General features: G+C 45.3%; 1 protein-coding gene across 1 annotated transcript in view; it reads right to left on the bottom strand.

Annotated features, from left to right (window-relative positions):
- The window catches only part of SLCO3A1 (solute carrier organic anion transporter family member 3A1), a 179762-nt gene that overhangs the window by 136167 nt on the left and 26028 nt on the right, over positions 1-17567 (bottom strand). The window contains exon 2 of the mRNA XM_056865863.1: positions 7446-7911. Coding sequence (XP_056721841.1) covers positions 7446-7911 — 466 coding nt within the window. The remainder of the gene's footprint in view (positions 1-7445; positions 7912-17567) is intronic.

The raw sequence follows: 17567 nt of genomic DNA on the forward strand, positions 1-17567 counted from the left end.
CAACTTCCGTGTCAGCCAAGCCCGCCGCACCGGGGCATCTGAAGAAGAGGTTAATCTCTTACGTTTCCAAAACCGGGACTTAACGGACCGCTTGGCCCGTTTGCAAGACCAAATGGACGTACTGATGCGGGAATACGACCGTCTACAGCGCTCTCAAACGACTCCGGCGGCACCACCGCAAGTGCCACCGCCGCAAGTGCCATCGCCGCAAGTGCCACCACAAGCGCCCCCAGAGCGGCCGGTTCAGTCGCCCCTGGCGCCGCCGGCCCAACCACTCCCTGGACAGCCTCCGGCACCTCCTCCGGCGGCCCCGGTTGTGCAGTGGAATCAACCCCGTCTACGAGTGACTTATGACGGCTCCGTGGAGACGTTACCCTGTTTTCTGCACCAAGTGGACAGTTATATGAGGGAACAGGGGCACCACTTTCCCACGGAAAATAGCAGGGTTCGATTCGTCTCTTCACTCTTGGTGGGAAAAGCCGCGGATTGGATGGTCCTTCAGTTCGACACACGGGCACGATCCATTCGCTCGCTTAACGAGTTTATACCCAATTCCTTTGATCTCAGATATTTTGGGACAGTTAAAGGAGGGACGCATTTTCACCAAGTTGGACTTAGTCGAAGCCTATTATAGAGTCAGGATCTGAGAAGGAGACGAGCCCCTCACAGCCTTTTCCAGTTGCTTTGGTATGTTTGAATTTTTAGTGATGCCGTTTGGATTGAACGGGGCTCCGGGGGTCTTCATGCAACTCATTAATGAAATACTGCATGACTTGCTATACAAAGGAGTCATGGTTTATTTAGATGACATTCTTATTTACTCTAAAACCATGGATGAACACGTCGCCCTGGTTAGAGAAGTCTTACAACGTCTTAGACACAATCAACTCTATGCTAAGGTATCCAAGTGTGAATTTCACCAAAAGCAATTGACTTTTCTGGGCTATATGATTTCACACCATGGACTCATAATGGACCCGGAGAAAGTGCAAGCAGTAACCACTTGGGAACCACCCTCAACCCGTAAACAGGTTCAAAGGTTTCTCGGATTCGCAAATTTCTACAGGGGTTTCATTCCCAGCTTTGCTCAAATTGCACTGCCCATCACAGACCTCATTAAGACTAAAGGCAAGGGGAGCACAGCCACCCTGCCTTCGGCTAAAGTGGATTGGACACCCCAGTGCCAAACTGCTTTTGACAGTCTCAAACGACTGTTTACCTCCGAACCGGTATTGAAGCACCCTGACCTGTTTATAGTCCAGGTAGATGCTTCAGATGTTGCAATGGGGGGTGCTTTATTGCAGCGAGGGAGAGGCGGTCAACACCACCCGTGTGCTTACTTTTCAAAGAAGTTCACACATTCTCAGCTCAATTGGCCGATCTGGGAAAAGGAGGCAGCCGCGGTCAAGCATGCCCTCACCATGTGAAGACAATTTTTAGAGGGTTCTAGAGTCCCTTTTGAGGTATGGAGCGATCACAGAAACCTGGAGGCGTTGACGGGAGCTCACAAACTGTCCGTGAAACAGGTACGATGGGCGGACTTCTTTGCCCAATTCCGCTTTGTACTGAAGTACGTGCCGGGGAAGCAAAACTTGCTGGCTGATGCTTTGTCTAGACTCCCCCAATACCCAACCAAGGTTGAGCGCCCCACCGAGTCCCTCTTCACTCCAGCTCAGAGGGGTTTACTGCCCACCCTGGCAGTGCAAACCCGGTCGCAGACCCGGCTCCTGACGAAGCCTTCTCAGGGTGGAAAAGCCCAAAGCCCGACCACGTCGGTCGGCCCATCCACCCTGATTCCCGTGCCTCCACTGGCTCTGGCTCCCATGCAATCCCGAAATGCCAGTCCTCAGGGGCAGGGACCCATCCACCCAAGCGAACTAACAGCCCCAACCCCCCCCCAACGGCACCGATTCCTTCTCCTGCAACAAACCCTGCTAGCGTAATGCCCACTCCGCCGGACATGGAGGGACTAACCGATTCCTTCAGGGAATCTCTCCGTGGTGGGTGCCAAGCTGAACTCTCTGCGAAGACCCTCCCAACCTCACTGATAGAACACGGGGGTTATTGGTATAAAGACTCCAGATTGTATGTGCCTAAAGTTCTATGGAGGGAGGTTCTACATCTAGTTCATGGGGCCAAAACCGCAGGACATTTTGGTTTTCTTAAGATGTTACATTTACTAAGGAGACAGTTTTGGTGGGCGGGTATGCGCTCTGACGTGGATTCATTCATCCGCAGTTGCCCAGTGTGTGCTGCTGCCAAAAGACACCAGGGCAAAACACCCGGACTGTTACAACCTTTGGAAACCCCCACCAGACCCTGGGAAGTGATTGCAATGGATTTCATGACTGATCTACCCCTCAGCGAGGGAAAAACTGTACTTTGGGTAATCACGGACCTGTTCTCGAAACAGGTGCATCTTGTACCTTGCGTGGGCATCCCTTCCGCCCCAAAACTGGCCCGCCTCTTCGTGACGCACATTTTTCGATTGCACAGATTTCCGCGCAAGGTGGTCAGCGACCACAGAAGTAGTTTTGTGGCTAAATTCTGGAAAGCTTTCCTAAAATTGGTTGGGGTGGAACAAGGACTGTCAACCGCCTTTCATCCCCAAACAGACAGCCAAACTGAATGGGTGAATGCTGTGCTAGAATGTTATTTGTGCTGTTATGTTAATTATCACCGAGATGATTGGGTTGAGCTGTTGCCCTTTGCTGAATATGCTTACAATAACGCGGTACACCAATCCACTGGGTTTAACCCGTTCCAAGCTGTGTATGGACACGATTTCGGCCCCATCAGCCATGTGGACATGTCTGAGGTGGTGGGAGGTGGAGATGTGGCTGCCTGGGTACACACGATTCAAACCACCTGGCCATGGTTAATAAAAAATCTGGAATGGGCCAAAAGCAAGTACAAAGCTCAAGCTGACAAACACCGGGCACCAGGTAAGGACTACGAGGTGGGGGATACAGTTTATCTCTCCACCAAAAACCTATGGTCAACCCGCCCCTGAGGCAAACTCAGTGCCAAATATGTCGGTCCGTTCCCCATCACCCGCATCATCAACCCAGTCACTGTAGAACTTTCACTCCTGAAGTGAGGCGTATCCATCCCGTATTTCATGTCAGTCTATTGAAACTGCATGTTTCCTCCCCAGAATGGCATCCCGAGCCTCCACCCAAGGTGCCTACGCTGGTCGGGGGGAGGAGCATTTTGAAGTTGCTAAGATCCTGGACTTGCGCGTCCGTCATGGTTCCCTCCAGTATCTAGTTCATTGGAAACACTTCAGTTCTGCTCAGGACGAATGGGTACGCTCGCGAGACATTTCCACCCCTCGCCTGGTCCGTGAGTTCCACGATGCCTACCCGCATAAGCCAGGGCCCAAAAAATGAAAGTGGGGCCTTTGGGGGGGGCAGAATGTCAGGCCTAGCCTGGGCGATGTACAGAGAATGCCAGGCATAGTCTGACAAAGAATGTTGTGCTTTCACCAGGTGCTGCCCAAGGTCAGCCTCACCAACAGTCAACTGCCAACTATGTATTTTGACTCTGAACTTCGTGGGAACTTATTCCGGTGGGAGGGGGGTTGCCATGGTTTCCTGTGTTATTCTGTATTCTTTCATTTATACCCAGCACCAAGCTTTTAGTTCTCATAAGTGCCGTCTTGATTCCTAGCTACTGTTAACCTGTGGATTCTCCAATAAATCAACTCTCTTTTGGATTATTTGTCTGTGGATGTTGTTTATGGGACTGTCACGGGGCAAGTGCTCACACCAGACCGCATTTCAGAAGTCGAGCAGTGACATTGAAGAAAGCCACAATCCGTACACGGAGCCCAACCAAAAACAATCTGTACCACAGAAATTTCAGGGGCTTCATGAATCTGGCTCACTAAAGATATTGGTAGGGAGCATCTCCTAATTAACTACTGCCTCATTACAGCCGTCAGCCCAAAAGGATTATTAACAGATCATCAGCTTTCTCTAATGCCAGCCACCGTGAATAAATAGAACGCTTATCTCCTTGCTGCTGTTCCAGTTTCAAAAAGCAATGAGACAAAAGGGGCTGATGCATAATACCCTCGTCCCTCGCTGTCCTCACTCCTCCGCCACAGACATCTGTGAAAGCCGTTCCCTTTTGAGATGCTATTCCTCTTCAGTAATAAACACGTTGGCCTTTGGTTAGAAAATAATCTACTTTGGGGACAATGAGCTGTGAAATGTACACTTTTCTACCAAAGAACAGGGAACGGTTTGCAATGCTGTGCCCTAAATTAATCGGCAGAGAAAGACAGGCATGTGCCATCATGGTTTGTTCGCCGGGGTCTTGTCAAAGATGGGTGACTTCCCGCAATAACAAATCTGGATGGCTGGCCTCTCCCCTTCCAACAGTTCTCAAACAGCTTGTTCTCAAACAGCTTGCGCCACCTGTGACCAGCCAGGCCAAATGGAGCTGGCCAGCCATACATTGATAAATTCACTTGTTCTTGCTACCTGGCTGGGACTGTTTCGCACCTGACAGGCTACAACGCCCGGCAGTTTTGCACAGCCAACTGAGAATCATGCAGGCTGCCTTGAGCAGGTCTCGGGACAGGTGGTATATCTGTTTTCTAAATCAATTAAAAATCTAAATAATAAGGTTGAGGAAAGATTCCATAAATGTATGAGTGAAAGAGGTAAACCGGGAGGCATTAAATGTGGTCAACGTTTTCGGTTGAATGTTCAAGGGCCAACAATCCCTGCTTTTTTTCAAAATGGCCCTCCCACATCACTTAACTTAAATGAAACTACTCATTTGACTCAATGGCCTCGAGCAGTATTGCACTAATAAAGTTAAAAACAATCCTAATAGCCTGACTCCGGACTCGGACTCATTTATTCTTTCATATTATTATATCTGGAGGACCACCCACATTTTTAGAATCATACGACACAGGAGTTGCAGTTCCTATGCAACTATTCATTCATATTATTATAATTTGAGGTCCTCCCACATTTTTAGAATCGTACGACGTGGGAGTTGCCGTTCCTATGCAATTCACAAAGGGAAACACATTTTAAAAAAAATTAAATTCACAGTAAGGATCCTGCTCGACGGCATACTTTAAAGGCATACTCTGCGGCCTTTAAAAAAGATGACCTGCCATCTTTGAGGTGCGGCCTGGAGTTCTCCTGGGATTACACCTGGTCCCAGACTACAGAGATCAATTCCCCTGGAGGAAAGGGCAGCTTTGGAGGGCAGAATCTGGGGCACAGCAGCCCCACTGAGCTCCCTTCCCCAACTAGGTTTGCCAACCTCCAGGTACTAGCTGGAGTTCTCCTGCTATTACAACTGATTTCCTGCCGATCAAGATCAGTTCACCTGGAGAAAATGGCCGCGTTGGCAATTGGACTCTATGGTATTGAAGCCCCTCCCCAAACCCCACCTTCCTCAGGCTCCGCTCCGAAAACCTTCTGGCGGTGGGGAAGAGGGACCTGGCAACCCTATCCCCAACCTCCACTTCCCCCAGGCTCCACTCCTAAATCGCTATGAGTGCCAGGTATCCGGCTTGTTGAGATACCTCCTGCTAAGCGCCCCAGGTTTAGCAATGGGAGGGGAGAAATCTGCATTGCACCTAGGGTTCCCAGACCCCCAGTGGGAGCAGGGGATCCCCGCCTTTGGGGCTCATTCTCCCATGCAGCCAGCTGGCAGGAGGGACTTATCAGCAGCAAACTGAGGCCTAGGCCTCTGTCACCGAAAAACGGTGATGTCACTTCCGGCTTGCGCTGGAATTGACATCATCACACTGCTGGTACCTGCATGGATGCTCTGGTATCTGGGCAAAACTCTATGGTGAAAATGGCTTCTATACCACCCACACCACCTGATCCCTTTAACTGGAGATGCTAAGGATTGAACCTGAGACTTTCTGCATGACAAGCAGATGCTCTACCACTGAGCCACGGCCCCTCCCCACAGCAGGTTTTGGAAAGATGACAGGAAAGACAGGGGGAGAGAGAAGAGGTACATGAAGGTACCACATGTCTGTGGTGAAGTACGGAGGGGGGACCCTTCCCAGCAATGTCCAAGCCAGAACAAACAAACTCTGTGAAAAGCCCCCAGCATGTTAGGTGAAGCTGTTTCTCTGTGATCATTAAAACAACAGAGTGAGTTTCCCACCCCCACGTTATCACCGTTTGAATTACATAAAGTAGATTGAAATATGGAATTACATAATTTATGTGGAAATCCGGATTTCCCAAAGCTTAAATTCCAAATCCACCATTCCCAAAGTAGTACCATGAGACAGAAGCCATGGTGGAAAGGTTAATCCTCCTTCCTCCAGGAAGTTCTGTCACTAGGCTTGCCATTTGCCTGCCCGCAATGGGTAAATCTCCACTCTACGCCCCAGTCCTCCACCCCTGAGAAATTTTGCAGTGCAGGGGTTCCCAACGTGGTGGCCATGGGCGCCATGGTGCCTACTGACAATTTATCTGGTGCTCGCCAGGTGTTTTTAGGAAGTGGGCGGGGCCAGGTAGGGCTTTCGCCCATCAAGGCTTCTGATTGACTATTGGAGGTTTGATTTGCAGTGCAGATTTTTTAAAGTGCTGCTTTGGCAGCAGCTGCCACCCAAGCACAAAAATCCACTGAAGTTAGGCTGTGACAATCATTCTGTGGCTGGCTCTGTCTCCTGGGGCAGCCATTTTGTGGCATCCATTTTGTTTCTCTCCTACCACCTCAGCTATTCTTGAGGGAGGGTAGATATAGAAGGTTACTATCTACAGAATGTGCATGCTTATGTGGAGATGGAAATATCAAGAGCATATCTTTTTTTATTGTAAGATCTATAGACATATTAAGGAAACTCTGATTACCCCCATAATTTCCCGCCATCCCGGTAAAAACAGGACTCTCCTCTCACTAATGTTAGCAGATAAGAATCGAGAGGTCACTTTTAAGGTCACCAAATTTGGTTGGATAGCCTATAAGATTAGGAAACTTGGGAGAGCCATATATAGGTTTTTTAGCTATAGGTTTTATAAGATATTGCATAATTCTGTGATTCTACAATTTTAAATGTTTTTTTTATCATGAGTTAATTGATATTCTGGAAGTTTGAATTATTGTATTGATTCTAGTTTTATTGGTCTCAGATCGTATTAAATAAATTTGATTGCTGCTCCCACCATGCCATGTCAGAATTCCAATGTGCCCACAGACTCAAAAAGGTTGGGGACCCCTGGCGTAGTGGGAGAAAAAAATGGTCAGAAAATGGCCTCCATAGTGATGCCATAAGCATTTCCCCATATCTCTATGGTCTTTACCATAGAGATAAGGGGAAATTCCTAGAGTGTCACCCGATGTTGCCTCTTCCCCAAACACCACCCTCCCCAAGTACCATCCTCAAAATCTCCTCAAATTGCCAAAGCAGAGCTGACAACCCTACCTCAGGAAGTTCCATCACTTACCTATATACAGGGAAGAATCTTTCCGCCTCACATGGTCATCGATGTAGGAAACTCCTAGAGGTTGCACAGGAGTAGCACCAATACCTAGGAGGACCTGCGCTCCAATGAGAAGCAAGTACATCATATTTGTGGCAGTCCGGTTCCTGCAGATTAGCTCCGGGTCCGGCCCTTCGTCACTGGTCGATCCGTTGACCACGCACACGTCCCTCCCTTCAGCCCCCCAGCGAATTTCCCCGGATTCGTATTCATACTGGTGGGTCAGGAATTCGGGAAGAGCTGAGAGAAGCGCTCCCAGGGCCATGACGATCCCCCCACATCCGATCAAGCGCGGCCTGTGTCCCCGGGCACCGAAGTAGCTCACGAACAGGATGAGGGCCAAGTTCCCAATCTCGAAGCTACTGGCAATCACTCCCACGTCGGCACTCTGAAGGTTGAACCTCCGCTCCAAGGTGGTCAGGACACTCACCTGTGAGGAAAGAGACAAAAAGATAGGTCACTTAAGCAGGCCTGGGTCCCATTACATAACCTTTTCTCCCTAGCCCACTTTGTTTTAGCATGTCCATAAAATAATACTTTCTCTGCCACTTTCTCTGCCACTTAACGGAGAATTAAACAGGCTTACAATCTCCTTTCCTTCCCCTCCCCATAACAGGCACCCTGTGAGGTAGGTGAGGCTGAGAGAGTGTGACTAGCCCAAGGCCACCCAGCTGGCTTCGTGTGTAGGAGTGGGGAAACAAATCCCGTTCACCAGATTAGTCTCCGCCGCTCATGTGGAGGAGCGGGGAATCAAGCCCGGTTCTCCAGATCAGAGTCCACCACTCCAAACCACCGCTCTTAACCACTACACCATGCTGGCTCGAAATAAGTAGTAGTAGTAAATTTATTTGTATGTGGCCATAGGCCTTCACAAAATACCATCCAAAAAGTAGCACATTGGAGGAAAAAAACATGTACAGGAAAATAAAATCTGAAAGAGTTAACATTAATATAAACCACCAAAAACAACATCATTGATGGAATTCTGTTCTACCTTAGCCCTTATTTTCCTTGCTGAAAGTGGAAACAATGAGGTTCTATAAGACAAATACTCATTGGAGTCAGACAACAAGAATATGAACTGCACAACGCATGTTAAAAATGCTGTTATTATGCCAATAAAGGTTTATGTATGTATGAACAGCACAAAATAAATATATCACTCCCTGGATAAAACAACTAAAGACACTTTCTGAGAAGCCAAGACTGTGTTACCTGCTGTCAAATAGATCAGTCAATTGCATGAGAGACGTGGCAACTTCTTCCTTTATAGTGTCAAGGAAAAAAATAAATTTCATTTCCCCCTTTTAAAGTGCAAAGTGGTTGTTGGATAGCCAGCGGCTGTTAAATCAAGGGAAAGGATAACCTTTTCTCCTAATTGGAGAAATGCCTTTGGATCTTAATTCATGGGGACGTTTATGAATCTTCGTTAAATGATCTAGACCAAGAGTCCTCAACATGGTGCCCACTGACACCTTTCCTGGCGCCCACCAAGTGTTTTTACAATGTGGGCAAGGCCAGATGGGACTCTTGCCTAGCAAAGCCTTTGGAAATTTGATTGGATGTGCAGATTTTTAAAAACTTTGTTATGGGAGCAGCTACCACCACAGCACAAGGATCTTCGCTGTGTGGCTGATGGTAAGCTGTGGCAGCCATTTTGTGACTGGCTCCGCCTTTGGCGGCAGCCATTTTGCAGCTGCACCCTCCACGCTGTGTCAGAACTATGGTCCTTCCTAAGGTAAAAGCATATGCTGATGATATAGTTTGTTTTTTATCTAATCCTAATAATCAAATTGATGAATGGAATAAAACTTTGGAGGTTTATGGAAAACTTGCAGGATTCAAAATAAATAAAAATAAAACGAAAATACTGGTTAAAAAATGATGTTGTTGCAGCAGCAAGAACTATTACAACATTCGGGATTTTCAATTGAATCGAAAATAAAATATTTGGGTATATGGTTAACCTCAAATAATTTAAATTTATTTAAAAAAAATTATGTTAAAATATGGCAACAAATTATTAAAGATTTAGAAAATTGGAGAAGGATACCATTAACACTATGGGGAAGAATTGCTGTGGTTAAAATGATGGTTTTGCCTAGAATGCTTTTTTTGTTTCAAAATTTACCAATTATAAAAGGGGTTAAAATATTTAAAATTTGGAGAAGAGACATTTTAAATTTTTTATGGGGAAAGGAAAAACATAGGATTGCCTATAACAATTTAATTGAATTAAAAGAAACAGGTGGGTTAGGGTTACCGGATTTAAGAATGTATTATGAAGCAGCCTGCTTTACTTGGTTAAAGACTTGGATATTATTAGATAATATTAAACTTTTAGAATTGGAAGGTTTTAACCTGTGTTTTGGATGGCATGCATATTTACGGTACGAAAAGCAAAAGATAAATAAAGATTTTTATATACATATTGTTAGAAAAGGATTATTTCAAATTTGGAATAAATACAAAAGGGTTTTGGAAGTTAGGACTCCAGGATGGATTTAGACCAATAGAAGCATATATGAAGAGAGGAAGTCATTTAAATCTAGATGTGGATAGATATAGTGAAATTATAAAATTTAAAGATGGAGAATGGGAGTTAAAAAGTAAGGAAGAACTTAATATTAAAGACTGGTTCATGTATTACAAATTAAAAGACATATTTAATAAAGATAAGCAATTGGGTTTTAACAAATCTAAATCTAATTTAGAAAAAATACTAGAGAAGGGAAATAAAGGTATGATTGGTAGAATATATAAACTATTAAGTGAAATTAATTTGGAACAGGAAAGAATTAAACCAGTAATGGTGAAATGGATGAGGGAATTAGGATTTAATGTAGATTTGGATGTTTGGGAAAGATTATGGAAAAGGGAGTTTAAATTTACAATTACGAATGAAATTAAAGAAAATTTATATAAAATGTTTTATAGATGGTATATTACACCTGTGATGATAGCTAAAATGAAAAAAGGGGAGACGGATTTATGTTGGAAATGTGGTAAGGAAAGAGGTACCTTTATGCATGAATGGTGGACATGCAAAAAAAATTAAAAATTTTGGATAAAAGTTGTAAAAGAAACTAATAATTTGATTAATAGTGTAAAAAGAAAGCCGGCATTTTGTTTATTAGGAATACCACAAGAAAATTTGAATAAAAATGACAAAATTATTGGTCAATATAGTTTTGCTGCTGCAAGAATTGTAATTGCAAAAATTTGGAAGCAAGCGAATAAACCTTCAATAAATGATTGGAGAGAGAAATTATGGACTTATATGAGGATGGCCAAATTAACGGAATTCCTTCATGGAAAGGATATGGAAGAATTTAAAAATACGTGGAAAAAGGCCGCCACATATTGGGATAAACTGGCAAAAACTGATTTTATAAAGCTATTTAGTGAGTTATAGAAAATAGGTTTCTTTTTAATATCTATACATTATATACATAACTGTAATTTTAAAACTGATATGACACGTCTGCGGATGTCAGGTGAAGGGTCACACGAGGGGATGGGTGGTGGGAAAGGGGGTATCTTATAAGATTCAAAAATTATATTTAAAAAAAATGTATTAATGAATATATATTGATACTCCTGGTTCTTTTTTTATTGTTATTTTATGTTTTTTTTCCTTTTTTTGTTGTTATAACTTTTTTTTGTATATTATAAAACTCAATAAAAAGAAATTAAAAAAAAAAGAACTATGGTCCTTCCAAAAAAGGAGGAGGAGAGTTGGTTTTTATATGCCGACTTTCTCTACCACTTAAGGAAGAATCAAACTGGCTTAAGAAAGAATCAAATCACCCTCCTTTCCCCTTCCCACAACAGACACCCTGTGAGGTGGGTGAGGCTGAGAGAGCTGCGACTAGCCCAAGGTCGCCCAGCTGGCTTCATGTGTAGGAGAGGGGAAACCAACCCGCTTCTCCAGATTAGCCTCAGCTGCTCATGTGGAGGAGTGGGGAATCAAACCCAGTTCTCCCGATCAGAGTCCACCACTCCAAACCACCGCTCTTAACCACTACATCACACTGGCTCCTCAATAAAATTCCTTTTAAAAGACTGATGGAATGGAGCCTCTGAATCATATGCTAGTGGGGCCCTAGTGCTTAGAGTATCGGACCTGGGACAGGCAGCACAGTATAGTGGATAGCATGTCAGATTAGGATCTTGAGAGACCCCGGTTCAAATCCCCACTTCTGCCATGGAAGCTTGGTAGGTCACCTTGGTCCTGTCACATACTCTCTGCCTCACAAGTCGGGTTGCCAGCTCTGGACTGGGAAATACCTGGAGATTTTGGGGGCAGAGCCTGAGTAAGGTGGGGTTTGGGGAGGGGACGGACTTCAATGCCAGAGAGTCCAATTGCCAAAGTGGCTGTTTTCTCCAGGGGAACTGATCTCTGTTGCCTTGAGATCAGCTGTAATAGCAGGAGATCTCCAGCCCCCACCTGCACACTGGCAACCCTATTCTGTATACTAGGCTTAATCCCCATCTCACACGCCTGATGTGCACACTCTCTCCAGAAGCAGGGGCCCAGCAAAGCACCTACAAATATCCTCGCTGCTGGCACTAAGGCTGACCTCCAATGTCAAAACGCATCCCCACAGAAACCTCCCAGTGGGGGGAAAGCTGCTGACCGCAGCATTGTCCCCAATATCCTCCCTGTCACACACACACAAAAAAAGGATTTACTGAGAGAGATGCAGGGAAACAAAACTCAAGGAGTCCCAGCGTGTAGCCCGAGGATTTGAAACTGAAAGGAACGGCGGCAGCAATTAGAATCGCCGTCACTTTCTAACTTCAAGACGGGTTATTGTCATTCGACAAATACTCTACAGTGCCCTTTGCAAAAATACACTGAAGACGCTCAGTTACTGTTGTCAGTGACTAGATCTATAGGATGTATGCCTTGCTGAAAGGTATGGTTCCTTGGTAGAAATAGTTACTCAAAGTAAAGAGGCAATCTTATTAAATCTTTGAGATTCTTTTTATTGCTAACTTCAGAAATATTAAAAGCGAGTCTCAAAGAATAAGAAGAGTATAACAGAATATAGGCAAAGTCACAACAGACTAGTTTACATGCTTTGCACAGAGTACATAACATTCAGAGCACACAGTTTCTATACATACCAACACACAGTCAGGGAAGTCTAAGAAAGTCCTCCAACGTTTTACAATTTTCAGCCCCTTATATACCTTTTTCATGGGAATCTTAGTCTGTGGTTATGAATCACAATCTTTACATTACATTTTTTCAAGGGTCTGAAACTATCCCATAACAAACTTTATCCTTCTATAACTATCTCAAAACAAAATTTATCCTTCGAATCTATTAGGAAGGCTTCTAGCAAGGTTTTCTGATATAGATATACATAGATAGATAATCAGATCTTCAATGTCAAGCCAATTAAGTATAATATGGTGAGAAAGTTACAAAAAGGATGCTTGAAGCACATAGAATAAGGCATCTCAATGGATTCAGATTAACCCGCATTCCAGGATTCAAAGAGAAAAAAATTCCATTTTTATCTATGTTTATACTTAAGGAAGGTCTTGGCAGCGGGCCTAGAAGCATCATACTTTCATCTAACTGCTAGCTAGAAATGAAGCTAAAGCATGGAATTTTCATACTTGCCAGTCTCCTGGCAGGAGATTAACTTTAATTAACATACATTGCATGAATATATATAATTGTTAAGGCTATATGTGCCTAATGCTGCTACAGCATGCCAAAGGAGGCACCTCTCATCTTTAGCTTCCCAAGAAAGCTGCTCTTATAAGACTAACATATTCCTTTGACCATACCTGTTTCTCCTTTTGTGACCATTTTATTAGTGGATGTGTGTATTCTTGAAGACAGTGTGGTGTAGTGGTTAGAGTGTCAGACAAGGATATGGGAGACCCAGGTTCGAATACCCACTTTGCCAGAGAAGCTTGCTGGGTGACCTTGGGCCATTCATGCACTCTCAGCCTCACCAACCTCACAGGGTTGTTGTGAGGATAAAAGGAAGATGAGAATGATGTAAGCCGCTTTGTACCCCACTGGAGAGAAAGGCAGGGTATAATTAAAGTAAATAAGATAAATAAACAATTATCATCACTACTACTTATTATTGTTGTTGTTATTATTAGGGTTGCCAGGTCCCTCTTCGCCACCAATGGGAGGTTTTGGGGGCGGAGCCTGAGGAGGGCAGGGTTTGGGGAGGGGAGGGACCTCAATGCCATAGAGTCCAATTGCCAAACCGACCATTTTCTCCAGGGGAACAGATCTTTATTGGCTGGAGATCGGCTGTAATAGCAGGAGATTTCCAGCTATTACCTGGAGGTTGAGAAAATAATAGTACAAGGCTCACGAAATACTTGCAAGAACATGTATTAACAAATACAAAAGTGAAAGTGTGAACGTGTGTCAAAGGAAACTTATCAATATTATAAATGAACACAATGCTTAAAAAGCAGTGAGGGCTACTCAATAGCAACACAAATATATACACAAATGCACAAACCAACTGTAACAAATAAAGTTCAATTCATGTGCCTTAATATCTAGTCAGAAAGACTCTGCTTCAGTTCATAAGTCTCTCATTCCTTGCAGGTAAGGAGGTCTTCCTTACCTGCAAGGAATGAGAGACTTATGAACTGACGCAGAGTCTTTCTGACTAGATATTAAGGCACATGAGTTGAACTTTATTTACAGTTGGTTTGTGCATTTGTGTATATATTTGTGTTGCTTTTGAGTAGCCCTCACTGCTTTTTAAGCATTGTGTTCATTTATAATATTGATAAGTTTCCTTTGACACACGTTCACACTTTCACTTTTGTATTTGTTAATACATGTTCTTGCAAGTATTTCGTGAGCCTTGTACTATTATTTTCTCAGCCTGACTACTTTAGTACCTGTGCGTCTTTATCTCAGCTATTACCTGGAGGTTGGCAACCCTAAGGAAGAGAAAAGACTAGGGTTGCCAGCTCCCGGTTGGGAAATATCTGGAGATTTTTGGGGGTGGATCCTGAGAAGGGTGGGGATTGGGGAGGGGAGGGACTTCAATGGGGTATAATGCCATACAGTCCACTCTCCCAAGCAAACATTTTCTCCAGAGGAACTGATCTATGTAGTCTGGAGATGAGCTGCAATTCTGGGGGATCCCCAGGTCCCACCTGGAGGTTGGCATCCCTATCAGTGGGTGCATTCCCAAGGGCTGAGGGGAAGAGAAGAAGTCTTTCTAATGAGTAAACATTAAAGGCACCATAAATAAGCAAAATGAAATGGCTTGGGGCCAGGATACTTGAAGTAGCACCTCCTCCATATTTAGAGTTGACAGGTCCCTCTTTGCCACCGTCAGGAGGTTTTTGGGGCAGAGCCTGAGGGGGGTGGGGTTTGGGGAGGGTAGGGGCTTCAATGCCATAGAGTCCAATTGCCAAAGTGGCCATTTTCTCCAGGGAAACTGGTCTCTTCTACCTGGAACTCAGTTGTAATAGCAGGGGATCTGCAGCCACCACCTGGAGGTTGGCAACCCTAGGAATGACCCTGTAGGCTGCTGCCAGTCTCTAGGGTTGCCAGGTGCCTGCTGGTAGCGGGCAAACCCCTGGCAATTGCCCCCTCTGCTCGCCAACCACCTGAGGGTCGGGGGGCAAACGTGTGCGCGTGCATACTATGTGCAGCACTTCCGGTTTAGAACCAGAAGTTCTGCCTCGCAAGGGGCCTTTACCTCTTAGTTTGAGTGGTAAAGGGCCACTTTACCACTCAAACTAAGAGGTAAAGGCCTTTTGCGAGACGGCACTTGCGGTTCTAAGCCGGAAGTGCCACGTGTGCGTCAGTGTGCACACGCGCTTAAACGCAAAATCCTCCCGCCGGAGAAGAGGGACCTGGCAATCCTACCAGTCTCCATACCAGACTCAGTGGCCTAACTCCTAGTATGATTTTAATGGGGGGGGGGATGTCTTATTGGCTTGGCACGTGGCTCATGGATGCAAAACAACACATGGTTTGCATGATGAACCATGCTGGGCAACACTAGCCAGTTTCAGAATAGGGAAATTTGTTTTCACAGCCACAGAACATGTGCTACAAAAACCACCCAACAACCTCCCCACTGTATGTGCAGCACAGGGGAATCACAAAGGCACATTTCTAGGAAATGTGTACTGAACACAGATTAGCATAAATAATTTTTTTTAAAAAAAATCTTTATGTGAATAGCACAGGGAAACTCTTTGCAAGCTTCATACAGGTTCTTTGCAAAATTCATGCAGCATCTGGGGGTAAAAAGCACATGCACAAATGGAGTTCATGGATCTGACAAAGTGAGCTCTCAAATGCTTACCCTGGAGTAAATGTTGTTAGTCTTTAAAGTGCCACTGGATTTCTGTTTAATCCCACCAACACATGTCAGTAAAACGAACCTCAGAAGAGGACGAGCTACCTGAGAATCTAACAGCCTGATTTTTAGGGTTGCCAGCTCCAGGTTGGTAACTACCTGGAGATTTTGGGGGCAGAGCCTGAGAAGGGCAAGGTTTGGGGAGGAGAGGGACCTCAATGGGGTATAATGACATCGAATCCACCTTCTAAAGTGGCCATTTTCTCCAGAGGAATGTCACATGGAGATCAGTTGTAATAGCAGGAGATCTACAGCCACTACCTGGAAGTTGTAAACTATTGTACAACTATTTACATTTTATAACCAGGCTGAAGAAGCCAATTTTGTGGAGAAAGCGCCGTTGTATATCCGGAAAGGCATTTCCTACGATTTGCCTGACTGCGCAAGAGTCTAGCAACAAGCTGAGCCAACTTTCCTGGACATTGTTTCCTTATCATGAGCATTATGAATGATTTTTGAATTATTGTCATTGTGCTCGCTTGCTTGCATCGTCTTTTGCTTGTTTTGTATTTGTTATTGCTTGTCTTTGTTCTCAACAAGTACACATATTGTAATTGCTGTATATTTCTTGTTTTCTGGGGTCATATTGTATCATTGTCGCTGATTGTAGAGCCGACTAGGGCTGTTGATTCGGTTCAGTCCGAACCGAAAAACAGCCGAATTTCCCACAATTCGGTGGTTTTTCAGTTTGGACGAACCGAACTTAAAAAGGGGGGGAAACCAGGGAGCTGAATTCACCGAGTTCTGGGTGTTCCTGAATAAATTCGGCGAATTCGGCCCCTTTAAACAGATCTGCGCCTTCCAGCTGGAAGGCGCAGATCTGTTCCCCCCCCGGCCCGCGTGCCTCCAGGGAGCTTCCCTGGAGGCGCGCGGTGGGCCCTTTAAATAGATCTGTGCCTCCGTGCCGGGAGGCACAAATCTATTTGAAGCCTCCCCCCCAGCCCTGCCGGGACTTGACAAGCGTTGGCTGGGCACAGGGGTTTCCAGACCCCCCGCCCCGTCCGCCGGGACTCTGGGGAAGGGGGTGGGGGTGGGGTTGCCAATCCCGTGCCCAGCCAGCGTCGTACTCATGCCTAACGAACTATTTTTGTTCATCAAAAGTTCTTCAAGAGATTGCAGTCTGATGGATATTTTATTTAAACGCTCATATATGTTGTTGGTCGTCCGTGCAGTTAATATGCTATAGTCAGCAATCAGTGCATAAGGCCACTCAAGCCCGTGAGGCGGGACTTCCGGTTGTAAACCGGAAGTGACACACATGCGCGTTGCCGCGCGATCCCGAGCTGTGCCTTAGAAGACTCCCGCCGGAGGAGAGGTAGGACTTGGCAACCCTAGAGGTAAAGGCCTGTTGCTATGTGGCCCTTCCGGGTGTAAAACGCACCACAAGGGGCCGTTTTCACTCAAATGGCCCCTGCAGCCCCCACCCTCTGCCTATCGCTTCAGTTTTGTTTTTTGTAAGGAGGGGCTGCAGGTTTTGAGCCGTCTTGGCTGTAAAAGCGGGGAAGAAAGAACAACTTTAAAAAGAGCAGGGCTTGTTTGAGGGGGGGAAGGGAGGGCTTTTTCCTCTGTCCTTTGCAGACTTATTGGGCAAAAAAACCCTCCCTTCCCCCTCCCCCTCCTCCTGCCTCACTGTAAGCACGTTCTGGAGCATACCACCCCTTCCTAAAACTAGCCCCATCAAAATTCTTAACTGAGTGGGGTCAGC

This window comes from Euleptes europaea, chromosome 20 (assembly GCF_029931775.1).
Source record: "Euleptes europaea isolate rEulEur1 chromosome 20, rEulEur1.hap1, whole genome shotgun sequence".
Lineage (NCBI taxonomy): Eukaryota > Metazoa > Chordata > Lepidosauria > Squamata > Sphaerodactylidae > Euleptes > Euleptes europaea.